At 32.9% G+C, this 21,588-nt stretch overlaps 1 protein-coding gene across 1 annotated transcript in view; it reads left to right on the forward strand.

Annotated features, from left to right (window-relative positions):
• Nucleotides 1-21,588, forward strand: part of LOC308630963 (sodium channel protein type 2 subunit alpha) — a gene marked incomplete at its 3' end in the record, with an annotated part of 95,170 nt that overhangs the window by 57,614 nt on the left and 15,968 nt on the right. The window contains exons 17-22 of the mRNA XM_081261773.1: nucleotides 2,754-3,233; nucleotides 13,089-13,209; nucleotides 14,937-15,091; nucleotides 16,518-16,691; nucleotides 19,353-19,475; nucleotides 20,843-21,124. Coding sequence (XP_081117899.1) covers nucleotides 2,754-3,233; nucleotides 13,089-13,209; nucleotides 14,937-15,091; nucleotides 16,518-16,691; nucleotides 19,353-19,475; nucleotides 20,843-21,124 — 1,335 coding nt within the window. The remainder of the gene's footprint in view (nucleotides 1-2,753; nucleotides 3,234-13,088; nucleotides 13,210-14,936; nucleotides 15,092-16,517; nucleotides 16,692-19,352; nucleotides 19,476-20,842; nucleotides 21,125-21,588) is intronic.

The following is a 21,588-nucleotide window of genomic DNA, read 5'->3' on the forward strand; positions in this document are numbered from 1 at the left end:
GTATATGTGTAATAAGAATTGTAATGCATTCTGCTGTCATTTATTTTTTTAAAAATCAATTAAAAAAAGAACACCTTTAGCACAATTAAAAAAATCTACTTATTAACTGTGATCTTGGACAAGTCACCTAAAGTAGACAGAAGCCTCAGTTTTCTCATCTATAAAACAGTGATAATAATAATTACTAATTCATGAGACTGTTGTGAGAAATAAATCATAGGAAAATAAAAATGCCTAGCACAAGGACTGGTACTTATTAAGATCTCAGTAAAAAGCAGCTTTTACAAAACACTCTTATGTGCTCTAGAACCTAACTCTAAGACACATTTACATGTATAGATGTATCAAAGCATCATAACTTTACCCTAAAAATGTTACAGGTCTGGGGTCTTCTAGGAAACTAAGGCAATTTGAAACCCTTCCCTCTTCAAACCCTGAATCTTACAGTCAAGTCAGAAAGATTTCAGACATGTTGCTCAAGAGTAACAAGCATGAGTTTACTGAAGGAATAGGGAAAGGGTACACTCTCAAGGGAGACAGTAGGTCTTCTCAGAGAGGAGGGGGACAATTTTATTGGGGGTCCTAGAGAAGTTTCCAGTGAGTTCTGCCCAGTTCTTGACTTTTTACTGACAGCAAGATGACATCAGATGTTAAGTCCCCACTCCCTTTACAACTTTAGGTCATGTGGCCCATACTGACTGGTTCTAATTGGCTATTTAATTATAAATTCTTACAGATTTTATAGTTAGAAAAATTATCCTTATCTCCCTGAGATCTGGTCTGTGAAAAGGATCAGAAAAGTCTTCTTCTTCAGGGTAACTTGGGTTCCTTCTTTTTGAAACATTATTTTGGGCCTGCATTTCTCCTGGATATAACTACTTTGCTGAGAAATGTGACATATCCTGTCCACTTAAGCCAGGCAGGGTTGTGGTTAAATTGCTTCTTGGAAAAGAAAGCATGTGGGGGTCAGCACAGTTGGCCTACTTTATGGAATTATTCCCTTAACCTGTGTTCTCCTCATTCACATCTGTCTGTCCCCTATCATAAATATGTACAACAATTGCATATTAATCAAAATAAAATAAAACATAAAAAAAGAACCCACTGTTGGACATCAGTGTAGAATGATTGATTGATATGGATCAATACCTAATAGAAAAGGACAGTATATTAATAAACCTTTGAAAATTAAATCTAGAAAATACTTATGGCACCACATTTCAGTGTTCTAATGAATAAAAGTAAAAATTTAGCATTTAGTTTTATTTTTCTTCTCTCTCTTTTTTTTTTTTTTTTTTTTGGTCCAACTAAGAGATTCAAAGACAAGTCATGGTAAAACATAATTTTATTGGCAAATTCCAGAAGTAAAGGAACAAGTTTTAGTATAATTATCAGGAGCCATTGAATAGCAATTGACAGATGGCTCAGTATAGACTCTAAAAGTTGCACTTAGTTCTTATGGGATCTTACACACTTTGACGTACATTTTCATTGGAATTTCACTGAAACCTTTCTCAGGATTTCTATTTTGTACTGCTAATTTCTGCATTTGGTCCCCTTACTGCTCCATGTTCCATTTTTTCTGTATGGTTAAATACATACAGGACTCATGGACATTGCCAATCAAATCCTGACGGGAGAAAAAAAAAGAAAAAAATATATATATATTTTTTTTATATCTGTCAGGCTCGTGCCCCTGGAAATGCCTGATTCCTTAGTAAATTCTCTCATTTTGAGTTTACACAGTGGATTTATTGCCACTAATATTTTAATTTGCCAGGCACAGTGGTGCATGCCTGTAATCCCAGTGGCTCAGGAGGCTGAGGCAGAAGGCTTGTGTGTTCAAGGCCAGCCTCAGCAACAGTGGGGCACTAAATAACTCAGTGAGACCCTGTCTCTAAATAAAATACAAAATAGTGCTGGGTATGTGGCTCAGTGTCCCTGAGTTCAATCCCAGGCACCCCTTACCCCAGCCATTTATTTTTTCATTTACTCAAGTCAGTGCTGTTTATTTTTGGAGTTACATAACAACACTTCAAATCCACAATCCTTAATTCATTATTACCATCATTATTATAATCATTTCTTTTCCTTTTTCTTTTCTTTTTTTTTTTTTTTTTTTTTTTTTTTTTTGGTTTTAAGGATTGAACTAGGAACTTGCACATGCCTGGCAAGTTCTCTACCAACTGAGCTACATCCCATTTCTTTATAGTATTCCTAACTGTGTTATAAATATTTTGGCTATGATTTCCTAAATCAAAAATTAGGACTTTTGATCTAGCCATAAATACATTTTTTTCTAATTTAGCAACTTATCTGGGTGAAAAAAAATGGTACAAAGTCACAAAAAAACAAATCACATTTAAGTACATTGGAATAGTTTTTGGTTTTAGGGATACATTTATATTAAATTATCAATGTCCTAGGAAGTCCAGCCGACATGGTCAAAATACCTACCGTCCCTAATAAATCTAGACACTGTGTAGTTGCCTAGATTTCTCCTTGGGAACTGAATTGAATATAGAAGTTTCATGCAAGAATGGCTTCTGTGATTTTCAACTACTCAAAAGGAAATAGTACTAATGGTATTATTTTATAATGGCCAGGTATTTTTTATTACATTTACTATTTTTCATAGTTTATCATAAACTAGATTAAATGCCTAACATAAAATAAGGTGGAAGAACAATCTGAAAAACTTAAAAAGTTGAAGCAGCAGAGTCTTGTGATCACCTCTTTTCCTTCTATTTCAGGTTCTGAATCTCTTCCTGGCCTTGCTCCTAAGCTCCTTCAGTTCTGACAATCTTGCAGCCACTGATGATGATAACGAAATGAACAACCTCCAGATTGCTGTGGGAAGAATGCAGAAAGGAATCGATTTTGTTAAAAGAAAAATACGTGAATTCATTCAGAAAGCCTTTGTTAGGAAGCAGAAAGCTTTAGATGAAATTAAACCTCTTGAAGATCTAAATAACAAAAAAGACAGCTGTATTTCCAACCATACCACTATAGAAATAGGCAAAGACCTCAATTATCTCAAAGACGGAAACGGAACAACTAGTGGAATAGGCAGCAGTGTAGAAAAGTATGTCGTTGATGAGAGTGACTACATGTCATTCATAAACAATCCCAGCCTCACTGTGACCGTGCCCATTGCTGTTGGAGAATCTGACTTTGAAAATTTAAATACTGAGGAATTCAGCAGTGAGTCAGATATGGAGGAAAGCAAAGAGGTAGGAATTTTTAAATATGGGGATATTTTGGTATTAAGCATTTCTTTTTCATTAAAACCATTAGATATTTTTAATTGTGTGTTCCTTCTTACAAGAAAACATAAACTATGTATTGGTACATTTCCTATGGCAAAATGACAATTGATAAATTAATGATAGATTAAAATATAGCTAAAGAAATGATAGACTGCCTCAGTTTCTCAAATACTCAATTTTTTGAATACTTGATAATATGTGAATAATATCAATTTCTATTTTAAGATAAATTTAGATTCATAAAAATGTTTCAATTTATGTGTATTCTTCCTTATAACTCACCCACATTAGTAGTTTTTGTATATACTGGAAAAATACTTGATGAAAGATAGTTCCAGTTCTCATCTTGTTATATTTTTGCCTCTGATGAAATATGCCTTTCATGGAAAACTGCCTGGGATCTTGACTTGATATTTACTCATAGTTTTCTGTTTCCTGAAGCAAATGATTTTTTTTTTCTTTTTAAGGAAAAGAAGTTTGTGATAAGGAATCATGGTAAACATATTTTAACCCTACTGAATCCAGTGCATGCTGTTTAAACAAACAAGTATTGATGCATTATAAAATGTAGAATTCTGAAATTACTATCTCAGTAAAAGTCTTCATAGTTTAAAGTATTCCTTGATTTACAAGAGTATTAATACCAGAATATGTTTTGGTTTGCTTTTCTTTGTTATTCACCTACAGGTTTGTAAGAGTAGGAGATAAATATAAGAAAGAATTTAAAATCTTAATATTTAATTGTTTAATTATACCAAATGAAGATAAGATTCACAGTAATTAACATAGTCCTACAAAAATAATAGGTCAAGACCAAAGATTGGCTTCTTCCTTATTTTAATTGTTTACCAAGGACGCAAGCTAAAGGCTTCTCTTACTATTCTTATTCTAAGAAAGAAAATATGGGGGAGCCTGAGACACTGAAACATAAAATTTAAGTAGTTTAGCACAGTCATGATAATTATGAAGCATTAATAGTATGAAGAAAACTATATTTCAAAGAAGAGAATTTTAGATATTTTAGTCTACATTCCTGTATTTATTTGATAAAATTGCTGAGTATATGGTATTTTCCATTCTTGTTTATAAAGTTGATAGTATTGCTAATTCAAGAGTTAGGTGGAAGTAGATGTTCAGCATGAAATTCTGGCAATGTTTAAATATAAGTACTGAAAACTAAGGAATAAATAACAGAGCCATAGTTATCAGTTTCACAAAATAACTGATGAGATTTAAGAGGGAAGGGGTAAAACCTTAGAGCCCAAAGAAAAGAATTGTTATAATTCAATGAAATAAGATTTTTACTAATTAGACTATTATTTAAATAGTAATATCTTAAACCTTTTTAATAAATTTTCAGACTGGGAATATAGCTCAGTTGGTAGACTGCTTGCCTTGCATGCACAAGGCCCTTGGTTCAATTCCCAGCACCACAAAAAAAAAAAAAAAAAAATGGATGAACATAACTAGTTGAGTTATACTGAAAGTATGGTGCCTAATTTCTCATACTGTGTACTTCTAGAAGTGGAAGTCAGCACTTAGAAAAGAGAATTGGGTTATTCAAATTTTAATGTAGCTCTTTATCATTATTTTGCCGTTGTATCTAATAGTGGATAGTCCCTTGTACTAGAGAAAATAGATTTTTATTTACACATGTGTGTAAGTTTAGGGTGTCACATAAAGTAAGATTAAATTATAAAGAGTCAAATGTTGAGGCCATAAGTTAGTTTTATCTTTTAGCTAAGTTTTCGTGCCTTTTGGAGTATAGTTAACTTATATCCAGTATCCCTAATTTTTTAAGAATTTTGAAGTTTTATACTCTGATGTAGCATGCATTTGGCCTCACCTCAAACCATTAAGTTTGACACAGGAATGTCCTATACGGTGGGGGTTATAATAGGAAAATCCATTCTCTTTCTAGTTTTTCTGTTGACTATTAAGCTGTTTGTATTGTTTTCTGTTTGATTGGCACTAACTCTGTTTGAGTTAAGTACTCCAAAATAGTATCATGGACTCGGAGTTTTGGAAAGAACTGATCTGCCCATTGGAAGTAAAGGAAACTATTTAACTGGGTTCTGAAGTCCTTTCAATATCTTCCCATAACAGAGATTGTCATTTTAGTGTTGAAGTTTATTATTTGAAGAATAGTCACTTTAATCAAATTTTCTAGATATAAATTCATAAACGAATAAGAATTAGGATCAGTCTGTGAAGAGAATATACAGAGGTTTTGATCTTTCAGAATTTTATCTGGTAGCTGTACTAGAAAGCAAAAGAGAATTGAAATGATTTTCCAAGAATTTTGAAAACTCATTCTGAAATACCTTCTTAGTGTCTATCTTCTAGTCATTTTTGTTTGTTCATTTTTTTTAAATTGGTGAGTTGGGATTGGGTTGTTTAGTATCATACATAGAATAGTTTAAAAAAAATGGCCTGAAGCTTCTTACTATTCCTTTCTAAATGATTTTTTTAAACTAAAAGAAAAAATTAAATACTTTTTTTTTTGGAATCTAAATGCATTTCTTTTTCTAGGGTAGACTGAGTGGGCTTATAGTTTGGGGGTGTGTAAGTTCTCTTCCATGCCTTTACCAAATTTGTGGAGTTCTTTGTTAGCTTTCTAAAGATTCTCTGCAGTATACAATGTAAAATTCATGTCATAATCAAGTATGTTTTAACTCTTACTATGTTTTTTAACTTTATTTAATGCTATTCCTTTTGTGATTTTGAAAGACTGATTTTCCTTTTAGAGTTTTTAATCATGTTGAAGCCGTGTTTGATAATTTTTCAAAGTATAATATGGTACTGTCTATGGTGACCTTCACTGCTTACCATTCTTACTTCTCACAGGGGTAAAATCAAGCTGGAACCATCAGGAACGCAGCTCTGGTGTTTTATAACCAGCCAGAGGCTCGTGCCACCACTTTTACCCAGGTTACCCAAGCAAGTTGTATATATATATATAAATAAAATCAATGTCTAAATGACTTTTGACTGGCCTGCATGTTACTCAGCTATGTTCCTTGCCCATCCATTGGCAGTAAAATAAAAACATGCACAGCTGCTCTTATGCTGAGTCATATAAAGCATGGTCAGGCAAGTCTGACAACCCTAACTTTAAAAAAAAATTAGCTGCTTAATTTTCTTATATAGATACTAATAGAAATTATATTCAATGAAATTAACATTGCATGCCTTTATGGATTATTTAATTTCTGTGTTTGGTTACAGAATTTTGAATATGCTAAGAGCCTAAAGGAGAAATGTAGGTGGTGTTTGAAAAACTCTTGCAGACAACCTTTCTCTCCCCTACTTAAAAAAAAAAAAATATTTTTTCCTATTTAAACATTGCCCCAGTGAGGGTACATTTTTCATAATTCTGTGTTTAGTGTAATATTGTTTTTCTGAAGGGTAATCTGCAAATTAAAGCAATTCATTACTCATGTGCAAACTTCTGAAAGGATGTTCTAATGTGATAATAATATATATAATTGGAATGTTATGTTTATGTTTTGGCTGCTAGCAGCATGAGTATAATTTTTATCTGCTTCATTTTAGGGAAAAGGGCATCACTTTATTTAGCAATTGACCAAAATTATTTTGCATTTAGAATATAATTGCCTTGGAGATTCTGTTTATATTTACTCCTAAAATTCCTACACCAAAAAAAGGAGTGTATTTGGTACATCAAAACCACAACAAAAATACCCAAAAATAGACATCTATCTTTAGATGTTATTGTCACTCTGAATATAGGTCTGGAGTCCACCTTCTTCGTCTTTTGACTCCTCTGTCCATTGTGAATTGTTTTTTTTTTTTTTTCTAACTTCTATCTAACTGGGCAATTTTCTCCTGAGTTTATTATTGAAATGTATCACATTCTACAGACTCTTATATAGGAGGAGAATCGTGAGCTCTTGGTCCTTCCACCTCTTTAAAATGAACGGATGTTCCTTACCATGTGAACATAGCGATAACTCTCAAACTGTTGTGAGGGCTCTGTTATATGCACCATTTATTTTCTTCTGTTAAAACCAGTTTTGTGCACAAGTATGATAATCAAATTGTTCTATTCAATTCAATGGGTCATTAAGAAATATTAATTAAATACTTTGCCACTTAGAGCCAGTTTACTCTTTTGCTGCTATGAAAACTATTAAATAATCCTAATATAAAAGTGGCTTTTTCAAAGGAGCAATGACATGCCACAATTATACTTTATTTTACTCTCTGGCACTCCAGATTCATGAAAGATAAGGCCTTATATATTAAGGGAAAGTATCATATAATATAGGATCCAAGATGTATAACTATTCACACTAAACACAATTCCACATAAATATGCACTGGGAATAGAGAGAATATGTTCCCTATTGTGTATTAATTTTTCAGAAAAGCATGAGATTTTAGCTTATTAGGATAGTGACTTGTTTTTCCCAGTGTCTTGAAAAGACATAAGTTTAGTTTCTTTATTCTCTGAATATCTCATTTTCCAAATTCCTATATAAAAAAGTATTTGAGGGAAAGTGATGATCAAGTATATTATCTACTAGTCTATGTAGCAAACAGGTGGAATAAGTACAGTAGTATACAATCTAAGCAGGAACTGGTTTATTTATTTCCATCCTTCACATTATTATAATTTTCAATTTCCTTTAAAAACAAATCTCTGATTGTCCCTTAGGAAACATTGTTCATGCCTTGAAGTGATATACTAAATTCTAATACCAGGGATAGGAAGGGGTCAAAAATGTGTAGGGACCATCTGAGTAAGCATGTTGGGATGACTTCAATGGGAACTCAGCTGTGATTTTATCCAGGAAATAAACAGTCCTCATGAGAAACATTTTCAGTAAGATAGTGATTAAATGGAAGAAAAGGCTCCAAATATCTTTAATGTTAGAACAAAGTAGTCCAAACACAAAATCTTTGGGGTACTTGTAATCTACTGAGGGATAGATAGGCTATCATGACATAAATGTTTCTTTTTTTGTTTGTTTGTTTGCCATTTCAAGTGTATAATTTAGAGTCTTGCTATTTGTTATTTAAAATGTTTTATAACTAACATATTCATTATAAACACTAAATGATTTTTTGAATAATGCAGCATAATGAGAATAATACTTTTGATTTTGCCATCTTCCTCATTCAAAAAGATGGCATCAACAGTTCCTTTCTAATGGTAATGAGTCACTTTGGTCAAGCAAGCCATCACTTCCATTCTTCCAATGTTAAAATTTTTCGTGTTAGATGTTTAAAATAGTAACTTATAATTGATGTGGAAAATAAAAGTTTAAGTGTAGTATTTTAAAAAATAAAATGAAATATTGTATCTTGATGTTTACCTATTGGATATTAAGCAATATATGATCCTAGCTTGCTTAATTTGTATGACTGTCATTACTCAGCACTTAGAAGAATCAAAGAATCCCATGAGACTTCCATCTAAAAAAATTAGTATTTCTACATGAGTGTAAATGATTGCCAATTCTTTTCATAACAAGTAAAATTAGCTATTCCTGCATATTCTCATTACTATTCTGACATTGGGGCATTCTTAGTTTTCATTAAAGCTTAATTAAGAAAGGGTTACTCTCATAGTATCATCCAGTCCTGTTGTTACCTGATAAACAAATATAGGTAAGTGAAAAAAGAAACTAAACATCCAAATTTTACCAAAGGGAAGTATAAAACTTGTCAAACTAGGTCTACTTGTGGCCAAATCATATATTGGTTTATTAGACATGTAACATTTTGCAGAGAATGATGCCCAGATTGGAGCTCTTACAGGCAAGCTGTATTAGAAAATTCTTCTTTAAGTGCACAAGTTGTAACAGTTCCATGTAGTGACACACACATCGGACAGTTCTAATGGGTGAATTTGCACTGCAGTTAGGTTGATCATGATTATGACCTTATCTGAAGCTGAAGATGTTTATATCCTTAATTTGATTCATTTGGATTTTTTTGGACTGTTTAAATATTTTAACTCTTTTAATCAACACGTTTTAATATGATTGTGTGATTTAACAAAAGTCATTGATTGATATCAAAAAAGCTTTTATAAATCAGAATTTCTGTCCTATATTTCAGGATTATAGATTAAAGTAAACATTTGTTTTTGAAATATTTCAATGTGTACCTATCTCTACTCTATTTGAATAGACATCAGAGCTACAAAATTAACTAGAATTAATACTGATTTTTGGTTATGAAACATGAAAACCAATAATATCATAGGCACTACCTTGAACCCAAAATGTTTAATTACATATCAAGTCTACTAAATGTTTTAAATTGATAAAGATTGGATTTACTTCTGAAGCATCAAGATATTCTCTGAGGGCATAGATAACATAGAATCCACCCACTGATTCACCATGACTTTAACAACATGATTAAACCCTCATTTTCTTAACTAAATAGATACTGGACTCACTAATGTTAGACATTAAAGTGAAGTTTAGATTTTTCATCTTTGTAAATTAAGTACCGGGAGAGTCCAGAAATACAATGATGGATCCTAAGCTGCTCCACTTCTTGGAAAGATGAGAAAGGATGAGATTACCTGTCCTGAAAGAGGTCCTATTCACCCCTGCAGACCATATACATAAAACAGAGAAAACAATGTTAAAATGATTCAATAGTAGTTCTTCTGACTCCAGAGTTAAATTGAAGTTCACTCCACAAACTTAGCTCAGTCTCAATTATTGGCAACCTGGTTTTGCAACAACATTCACTATCCTAAGAGTAGTTAATTAGTTAATCGTTGCTTACCCTGCAATTAAGGGAGACTATTATTTGTATTCCCTTGAATGTGAAAATGTTAGAAAGGGGTAAAAGTAGTTAATGGTTACATAAGAGTTTCTGCCCTGATTGTTCATTGATTTATATGACAAGCATGTATTACATAACAGACATTGGTGAGAGATACAATGATGACAAAAACATAATCTTTGCTTCAGAAAGTTAGGTCTATAAAGATATATCTTCCAGAAACACAAAATACATTTAAGTTACACTTTTTTAAAAGTAATAACCTGACCATTAAAAAGATATAAGTAGTTTGCTTCAGGAAAAAAATGTATTGAGTACTTCTTATCAGTGCACTAAAATGAAAGGAAACAATGTTCATTCTCTAATTTTTAATATGATTTAAATGAGAGGAAGCACTGAAGTTCCCTTTATCTTTAGGCTTTCCAGAAATGACACCTAAAAAGAAACTTTTTAACTAACTTCTAGGGAAGTCTCATTTTCAGGTCAGTATAAAATCTTTGATTAACATTCCTTAATTTTAACCTTGGATCAAACTATTGGATGAATTCTTAATTTGGACAATCTATTAAAAACAGATGATTGACCTAGTGATTTGTTCATTCATTCACTAATCAATAAAAAGCATATTGGCAATTAAGAGTCTGCTCCTAGTATTAAATTATATTCCTTGTATTATCCATAGGGCCTATAGTGCATGTTTCCTGACCCCAAACATCTGATAAGTATGTTAGGGAGACCAGAATCTATATCAGTCTGAAAAAATTGGACCCTTTATCAAAGGTCAAATGCAAAATAGACCACAAAAGAATCATGCAGGATCTAGGATGCACATTTCATGGTGAAGATGGGTGGGAGAAATGAGGACTCCAGATTTGTTTGGTAGATTTCATGAAAGGAAATAAGTGTGATTGTTACAAAATAGTGAAGGGGAATAGCAGTGATGACTCAGGCCTTCCTGAAGTCATTTAACATAATAGCAACCCAGCTCTGTGGCAGTAGGAGTGACCACGGTTGTTCCTGGGATCCCATAGAAACCTTTTAAAATTTTAAACCAAGATTTCCTGTAATACTTTGGTAACTGCCCCCTATCACTATTGAGGGCTAGCCTACCTTCTGTTAGAAAGTCTTTCACTCAGATATTCAGTCATCCATTCATTTTTAACAATATGGACTGAGCACTTATATCCTACTCAGCCCTGAGGTAGGCTCTGATGGTCATTGGCCAATATCAGTAGAGCATGTGGAGAGTCCTAAATATGGCTCCTTCCCTGGACCCACTTCAAGCTGTCCTATTCTGTTTGCAATGTTATCCTAATTATTAAAAGGAGCATTTTCCCATCCCCATTGTGCTGTCTGTAGTTAGTTCAGATGTGACTAAGCTTCAATTTGTTTGATTACCTGTGTTATATTACAACATCATGCAAATGACAGGATCTGAATTATCAGATCCATAGTAGGTAACAGCTTCATATGAATTAGATGTGTTAAAACACAGGGATATTTTAGTAACTTCTTGCTCAATTACATGCATATAAATTCAACTCTACTTATTTAAGGCAGTTTATCTGAAAGAGAAGGATATGAATCAGAATAAGTCTAAAATGTTAGAATATTCATAATAAATGTACTTATTTTGATGTTTCATCTTAGAACAAAATACATCAAATTTTAATGACAAAGGTATTATGATCAATTGCCTAGTATTTTGCTATGCCTACCAAGTAGAAAATCAATCTTCTAGCAACTTATATAATCTTTGATTTACCTATTTTGGAAAAATATAAAAATAATCAAAAAACTAATTCTAAGATGGCAGGAGAATCTAATATTTATGCACCTTTTATTAGTTTCATTAAACTACCTGAGGCAAAAACATTTTTAATCTTATTAGATGTAAATATTTTTACTTGGTCAGAGCCAATATGATAAGGAAATATTTTATGTAAAGTTATTTTCATAAAATAAAGGAACCATCTTCCTAGAGGAAAATCCACATAATCCTTAGTCCAAATGTAGGTTGAATCTTTTCAGTACTGACTACAGCATCCATTTTAAACTAGTTTAACATACTTCAGTGTGCATTTTATCATGTGCTTATTTCATCCTCTGTATAAAGTAGCTGTTTTCAGCTCAGCCATTTCTAATGTTATGCACTAATGGTAATAACATTGTAACAGGTTCAAGAATGCTGTGGCCAAAACTACTCTGATTCCGTGTGGCACTCACACCTGGCTCTGCATCTTTCTAAAGACCAGGATCCCTTCATTTATTATACTGATCCCAAGAGTGGTCTGACCTGGCTAAAGTTTATTGCATTTCAAAATTTAAGTCAACTTCTGTCTACTATCTTATTCTTTTGGTGATACTTTATTTAACCAAAGGAAAAAAGAAAGAAAAACAACAACCACCAAAGATTCATTTCTGCCTGTACTAACAGGACAGGTAAGAGTGCCAGAGTAACAAGTAGTTTCCAAATGCACAATGAATCGCAGGAGTGCATTGGCCAAAGAGAATGCAAAATATCAGCTCTTGCTATCTAGCTAACAACGTGCTGCTCTTTTCGGAATTAGAAAATAATAGAATATATTTAATAACAATCAGTAGTAAAAGTTTTCATGTCAATGAAAAGTGGATAAATTTAGATTGTTGCTGTTTATGTGCATTTGATCAAATCTTTTCTGTATTTGACATGAAAATACACTCGTGCAGCTTTTGTTGGTTGGGTCACAATTTTAGAATGAAACAACTATGTCATTTACAAACTAATTTGCAAATCAATATTTCAGAATCTGTATACATGGACTTCAAAGTTATTTAGCATCATATTTTCTTGAAAAAAATGTATACTATAGTGCTGTATCTAATCTTGTGACCCCCCACTTGTATCAAAGCAGACTGGCAATATATTTAAGTTACTTTTAAATTACAGATCAAGAAAATGCATATGGAAGACGTGGGGGGCGGGGCAGCACCCCTTATGAATTTTTATACTTAGATTACAGAAAAAATTTAAAAGTTTTTTTTCTCTGTGGGATTGATTTTCAGAAGCTCAATGCAACCAGTTCATCTGAAGGCAGCACAGTCGATATAGGAGCCCCAGCTGAGGGAGAGCAGCCTGAGGCGGAACCGGAAGAGTCTCTGGAACCGGAAGCTTGCTTCACGGAAGGTCTGTAAGGCATTGAGCGCCTGGCTGTTGTCTTTCTGTCCTGGTTTCCTCACCTGCTTACCTCTCTATCTACCTGTTAATTTGCACATTCTTTGCTTTTTCTGTATCAAAACAACGGCAGTTTTTAATAAACAGGTTTAACTTACATAATTAGATGCTTTTTTTTATTTCTGAGGATCCTGTTCACCTTGGAGATATCTTGATAACTGGCTTTTCTGTAGTCATCTAAAGTATCTCATGGGAGACAACACCAAACCATACATATCTTTCTTTAGGTTTAGAGGGTTTTTTTAAAAAAGAAAGTGAAAGTGGTAATTTGTCTTTTGACTGGTCATAGGATAGTGTATGCTATTTGATATATGTACATGTCAATCCGTTCTTTAATTTTAAAAAAAATATTTCTGGTTGTAGATGGACATAAAACCTTTATTTTATTTATTTACTTTTATATGGTTCTGAGAATTGAATCCAATGCCTCACACATGCTAGGCAAGCACTCTACTACTGAGCTATACAACCCTAGCCCTCAATCTGTTCTTAAGTAATAGTTCCCTGTGCTACTCAAGATCAATTTTTTTTTATTATTTGTTAACAAAAACAATAGATCATAAAAATGTTGAAATGAGCTTCAAGTTATATGATATTGGGCAACATGTCATTGGAATAATCTCAAAAAGTATTTTCTGAAAAAAGATAAAATTATGTTATTTGAGGTATGAATCTGTTATCTGTTATAATAATGCTGTGTAGCAAACCAACTACTACCATTTGGCTCTAAGATACTTTTCTAGTCTTAACTTCTAGTTCTTTCTGTGAAGCTCTCAGAATGTCCTGTCACTAAATTTTGCTTATATTACGTCTTCATTCTTACAGCTTCATGTTCTGGACATGATTCTCATGTATCTTTTAAGATCTAGCCACAACTCCACACATCTTTCATAAGGTTTAGAAATTAAACTTCACTGATGAACATTTATAAACTTTTTTATCTTGTGATAATTGTTGCTTTCCATAACTATAGAATCTATAGACAAATCACCCCTAGTTAAAATGCATCTTCTTTTACAGCAAGGGTGTCTTATATGTCATAGTATTATAGTACTATAATTTCTTCAATTTGATTTTTTAATAAAGCTAATATTCAGTAAATATTTAGGAACCTTTGCTCTAGTAGTCCACAAATTATACAAATTATACAAACGTGCTTATTATGTTGGTTCTGCTAATGGTCAGAATTAAAGCAACCCAAATATTCAGTAATAGTGGAATAGTTATATAAATTTTAGTAATACTATTTAGAGTAATATTATGGAATATTTCTTAAGTATACCTGCTTATGATAAAATGGGAAATATTTAAATATACCATTAAATGAACAGATTTGAAAATTCATATATGTATAATTTCTATGTAGAATAGAATTACACTCTATACAAGAACAGGATGGAAATACCAACTTTAAGTAATATTACTTTTCTTCCTGTCATTATACTTTTATATTTTTGTAATGTAATGTAATCCACTATAATGGTCCTAGAAACATAAAAATAAATATTTATTCAATGAAGAGTAAAAAGCCATACAGACTGTTTTGATTCCTATAAATAAAATCATCTTAAAAAGTAGCTATTTATAATATAGGGGAATAATAGAGATGCATGTTCCACCAACACAAAGATACATAATCAAAGAGTGAATGTTTCTTCATTTACTCTCACGTATTTTAGATTGTGTACGGAAGTTCAAGTGCTGTCAGATAAGCATAGAGGAAGGCAAAGGGAAACTCTGGTGGAACCTGAGGAAAACATGCTATAAGATCGTGGAGCACAACTGGTTTGAAACGTTCATCGTCTTCATGATTCTGCTCAGCAGTGGGGCTCTGGTAGGTGGTACATAATCTGCTCCTTCACCTTTTCCCTGAAGCCCTTTCCCTTTCCCTCCAATGAACCTCATGTTGCGCTCTTTAGAATAAGATATTTTTGAGAATGAAAGACAATACATGTGATGTGTTTAGCACAGCATGAGAAGCCCAGTAAAGAGCAACTGTCATTGCTTTGTCTGGAGTAATCCTCAGATGGAATTAAACCCAGGTTAGTATGGTATCTTATGATAATTAAAGATTTTTAGCAACAGGTCATCTATTAAGAATGTGTGTGTAGATATAATGGGCAATTGTCAGCTAAATACCAAACTCCTTAACATAAGCTCCATGCTTCATGGAACTCAACTGTCTTGTTCACATGGATTCACTACTGCCAACCATGGTGAAAGGCAAAGAGTGAGCTAACTCAATCACCGAGGAATAGTGACTTGAGAGCATTGCAAACCTAATGTCACTTACTGGAACGGCCAGTTTGGTCAAAATGCTGACCGATATAATGAAAACAATGTGACTCATTTTCCCATTTGATGATAAAAATATCATTGCATTTCCTTTGCTTTTCAATTACTTACTAGAATGTTCAATGAGTTGATTTTATTATGAAGATAATGCATTGTATCTGGAGGCCTCTAAGCTCATTTCTGTTTTAACCAAAAATCCTGCATCCTTCCATGTTCTCTGTCCAGAAGACCAGCCTTGTATTTTAATGCCAAGGAGAGAGGAACCTGTAAAGTCTTATCAGTGGCTGACTCGTGATTATACTCAGTTCAGGCTCACCAAATTGCACAAACATGCTGGCACCATGACTTGTTTCTAGGAGCTTCCAGCCACAAGCTGAGCTCCAGAGCTCTCAGGCCCTTGTGTTGAGCCCTGATCATAAGCCTCTTTTGTCCTTGATCCAGGCCACCATGTCACCTTGGTAGTTTTCCCTATAAGAGGATTGAGCTGGATAAACTGTCTTTTCATTCTACAAAGCCGAAGGGCTCCTGCAGTTGAGTTCCCTACCTTTTCCCAAGAACTCTACAAAATGAGGACAGAGCATATATGCCCTTGCAGGGGTGGGGGGGGGAGTAAAAGATAATAATCCCTTTTCTTTTCCAGAGGCCCATTATTTGTATCACTGTGAGGGCACATTTCAGTGATTGCACTGAAGAAAACAGATCTACACCCAAATGACTTTCTGCCTCTTAAAATTTTAAGCTCTTTTGGGATACTCTAATACCAAAATTTAATTATTTGAATTCCTCAGGGGACCAAAATGCCCATTCAGTAGTCACTTGTGTCCAGATAGCCATAAAGTAAATGTAGCCCTAAGAAGCACTAACCCATCCTGCCTTGGGGACCCCATGAAATGTTTGCATATTTGTCTTTCCCTTATACATAAATTAGAGACTGTTTATGCAATGAAACTGTCTTCCCTTTACAGGCCTTTGAGGATATATATATTGAGCAGCGAAAAACCATTAAGACCATGTTAGAATATGCTGACAAGGTTTTCACTTATATATTCATCCTGGAAATGCTTCTAAAGTGGGTTGCATATGGATTTCAAATGTATTTTACCAATGCCTGGTGCTGGCTAGACTTCCTGATTGTTGATGTGAGTATTCTGCAGTCTCTTATTTCTTTCCATGGCAGCTGATAGTAGGTACTAGTCCTGACAATGGTGGCTGTCTTGTAGTGGTCACTCAGTAAGTCCTGCATTGGCTGAAATATAAATGATACTTTCTACTTTCCCAGTGGAAGGATGCCTAAAATATTTATTGCCAACTAAAGTATGTATACTTTCTGGACAGAAAAATCAAATGCCACATTATTTTCTTATTGGTTTAGGTTCAAATTTATATTTGAAATTCTAAGTTATTCAAAATTATATATTAATTATGGAATTTTTCTTTTTCACTCTCACATTTCACAAAATAGAAATATTTAAATTCTTACCAAGCATCTTTGTCATTAGTATCTTTATCATGAAAAGGGCCTGTTGAGAAGTGTTTGTCAAACAAATGGAATATTTACTCTAAGGAAATTTGAAAGTCCAAAAAGCAAGAGATACCACTTGATTTTTGTGTTGATAGAAACAGATTCACTATCAACCAGTTATTTAAATGTTTATTATACTACATTGGTGTTGAAATAACAGAAGGTGGGATGCCAGAATACAGAAGAGTTTTAAAATAATTGAATATGAGACAAGTTACTACTAAATGTAACATATGTATACATGCAGAATTACATTAATGTCATCTGAAAATAAAAAAAGACTATAAGTAACATTTAAAAGTATATATGTTTGAACACTGTGAATAATGAAAAATGTACTAAAACTATAGCCATTTATTTATTTGAATAATGGGATTATGCATGATACTAGAACTTTTTGCTACTTAGCTTGTGGTTGTGATAGTTTGGCAGATTGTTAATAAAATACCTAATACTTAAAATATCTATATAAAGATAAGTCACAAAATCCACACTACTTGAATAGAGGAATATTTTTAAAAGAAATTTAGGTTTCCTGAAGTTCATACTCATATTTCCTAATATATATCAATATCCTACTATTTTTGACTTAGGAAAACTATTATGAGTATATATGAAACTGATTAATACTGTTTTTTAAATAAAATATGTATATTGCTCATCTATTCTGTTATGGAAGCTATAAATATAACTAAGTCATTTTTCTCATCCTGAAGGACTCTCAGTCTAACAGTAAGGACAGAGAGGTATTCAGTGACATATTGGCACCTGTATTAGAAGTGCAATTTGCTTCACTTGAAAGAAGAGGAAAGGCATCATGAGGGAATTGGAGTGTAGGTTGGAATTTGAGAGATGAGAACATCAGCAGTTTCAGATGAGGGAGGGACACCACGTGTTAAAATACTGATGTATGACGTGTAGGGCCAGTTCAAGAAACAAGTCCTTGCGGGTGGGCATAGACTGCCAGGAAATAAGAGAAAACTATTTGTTGGTTTTGTCATTGAATGACAAGGTAACAAAAGTTAGAGAAGAGTATGAAGAGACCCAAGATGCTATCCAAGAAATTTGGACTCATGTTTCAGTAAAGAGTAAGCCATTGAAGAATGACATACAGGGAAGTGATAAGACCAGCTTGCTCTTTTAGGGAGAGAAATTGGTGCGGGTGTGAATAATGGAGTAGAAAGGGAATCATTTAGAAATCAAAAGACAAATTAGAAGACTGCTACAGTGTCTGAATGTGTCTCCTTTTCAAACCTAACAATACAAATTACATTAAAATTGCATATTTTACAACCTCTTTTAGTCAGCTGATAAATATTTCCCATGTTCAGAATATTTTTCATGTTTAACTTTTATCTTTCATTCTTTAATGTATGCTATCTCTTTTTGGTTCTGTCTTCAGAGAAGGTAAAGTACTGTAGGTCCTCATTTCCTATATACAGAAAATCCTCACAGTTCATAATTCAGTTACTTTGTTTTTTCTGCCTGTGAAGAGGATTATGAATCCTAAAACATCTGATTTTAGGGAAACTAAATAAACCAGTTGAAATAAAATTTTGTAGCTAATTTTTTTTTTCTAAATTTGGAGATTTCACTTTCAGATAGCATTGCAAAATTGGTTTAAGTAAATCAAGATTTTGTAACAATATTCTATGTGCTTTACTTATTACTATTAAACATTCTTTTACAAATATATATTAATATAATTTTAAAATTATACTGCACATTTGTTTCTGTTTATCTGCTTTTGGAATGCTGATGTGCTTCCGGATGAAATATATTTCTTGACATGTAATTTAATGAATTTTCTATATATTGTCAAAGGAAATCAGACATTTCTGTGCTACCTAAAACTGGTTTTCTTTTTCTTTTTAGCTCAGTATTTCAAAATTTTAATCAACTTCATTAGTCGTCTGTATGAATGACTAAAAGAAACATTTTTCTTGTAATCTTTTTGTTATACTAATATCTCAACTTATTTTATTTTACTTCACTAATTTTATTTGATCTATTTTATTATGCTTCTCAAAATGTGGTTTATGGATCAGTATTTTGAACCTTACCCAGGAACTTGAAGAAATGCAAATTCTCAGGCCCCACTCCAAACCTACTCAGACTGTGCCAGCTGTCAGTATTTTTAATGATCCCCTGGGTGATTTTGAAATTGGCTGAAGCTTGAGAACCACTGGATTATTGCACAGAGAAAGGTTTATCTATATAACCAAATGTGTAGATGTTTTGCCTGTAATAAGAACATTGTGTTGTTTTCTCTGTGTAGGTGTCATTGGTTAGCCTAACTGCAAATGCCTTGGGCTACTCTGAACTTGGTGCCATCAAATCCCTCAGAACACTCAGAGCTCTGAGGCCATTGAGAGCCCTATCCCGGTTTGAAGGAATGAGGGTAAGACTGAGTACTTTAGAATTGGATAAAATTATAGTTGAACTTATCTTCTTTTTACATTAAAAATGACAAATCCAAAGAGGATTTCTAAGTTCTACATGCACATTGACATAATCAATCAGTCAATGTTTATCAGCTGTCCATAGTACCTGCCATTATTAAAGACACAAAATATAATGCCTGAATGTTTCCTAAGATCTAGATTCTTACTCTGTGAGAAATCTCTTATTTTGGGTACACTGCTCATCTGAATTAAGATTTGCAGGGCTGGGGATATAGCTCAGTTGGTGAGTGCACAAGGTTCAATCCCCAGAACCACCAAAAGAAAAAAAAAAAAAAAAATATATATATATATGCTCTTTTTATTCCCCTTATAAATGTTCTAGCAAACCTACTTGCTATCATTTAAAACTACCACACAATTGCTTAAAACTACCACACAATTGCTTATCTTTTTTCACTGTTCCATGTGATGTATTTTGAGCCTTTTGAAGCCTGAATCTGGCCTTTTTCAAACACAGGCTAAACGAAGTCTAAAAAGTAGGTCAGCTGTGGAAATCTGAAACTCACTTAGTAAGGTGATACAAAGGAACAGGGAGGAATTTGTGCTGATGTTTGGCGTCCCAAGGGACACAAAACCTAAGACCACAGCCCTACCATCTAAAAAAATGATGCTGCCCTGTCTGTAGTTTAGTTGTTAAGAAGAAAGCTGCAGAAAATGATGCTTTTTGTGATATTTGAATATAGTTACTTAGACTTTATCTGAATATTTGAAACACAATCAGAGATGAATGTTGTGTTTAGGGGTGTGTGTGTGTGTGTGTGTGTGTGTGTGTGTGTGTATGCATAGTTATATAGAAAGTAATTGTTACATGTTATATTCTTTTCAATTTAAAATCATTATTTTTTCCATAGTAGGTTTAACTCTTTCAGTAATGGAAAAATTTTTATATTTCCTATGTATAATTTGTCCCCAGATATTTTATTTTACTCTCAAATTTTGGTAGTAAATTGTATTGTTTGCATTTACATTTTTTTATGCTCACATGATGATCTTACTTATATATCCACATAGTCTTAATTATTCTTTGCATTTTTAGTTAGTTCCATTTCTTGATGAATATCTGCTACACATATATTCTTCTTCTCAAGAAAACATTCTACCATGTAAATTCACTTTTTACCCTTTGAATAATAACTTCAAAATTCTTAGCTGACTACCAGATATTTCTACCCAACATTCAACTTTGAGAACAGATATATTTTCTATAATTTGACTGTTACACTTGTTGTCATGTTTTAAAGTAAGTAAAAATAATACTAATTGTTGGATGTTCACTTTTTTTGTCCCTCTCATCCTGTGCCAGGTTGTTGTAAATGCTCTTTTAGGAGCCATTCCATCTATAATGAATGTACTTCTGGTCTGTCTGATTTTTTGGCTAATATTCAGTATCATGGGAGTGAATCTATTTGCTGGCAAGTTTTACCATTGCATTAACTACACCACAGGAGAGATGTTTGATGTAAGCGTGGTCAACAACTTCAGTGAATGTAAAGCTCTCATAGAAAGCAATCAAACTGCCAGATGGAAAAACGTGAAAGTGAACTTTGATAATGTGGGACTTGGATATCTTTCTCTGCTTCAAGTAGTAAGTCACCATTTTATTATTACCGGTGTTGTAAAATGAAAATGAGTATAAAATTCTTCTTCTCCACAATGAGATATAAACTCACTGCTGTTAGAATGATTATTATCAAAAAGAAGAAATATAACAAGTGTTGGCGAGTATTTGGAAAAACCCTTGCACAGGGTTAGTGGGAATGAAAATTAGCATGGCCATTTTTGAAAACAGTATGCAAAATTATAAAAGAGCTACCATATGATCTATAAATCACATTACTGGGTATAAGTCCAAAACAAATGTCAAATCAAAATGTGAAAAAAGACACACTCCTATCTTTTTCACATACAAATTTCATATTGCAAATAGAAATATACTGATTACTCTTGCAGCATTATCACAATAGGCAACTCTGGAATCAACCTAAGTGTTCATCAGTGGATGAATGTATAAAGAAAATGTGACATACATACACAAACACTCACATGCAC

The sequence above is a fragment of the Spermophilus citellus genome (assembly GCF_964194105.1).
Source record: "Spermophilus citellus genome assembly, chromosome: 11".
In the NCBI taxonomy this organism is placed as follows: Eukaryota; Metazoa; Chordata; class Mammalia; order Rodentia; family Sciuridae; genus Spermophilus; species Spermophilus citellus.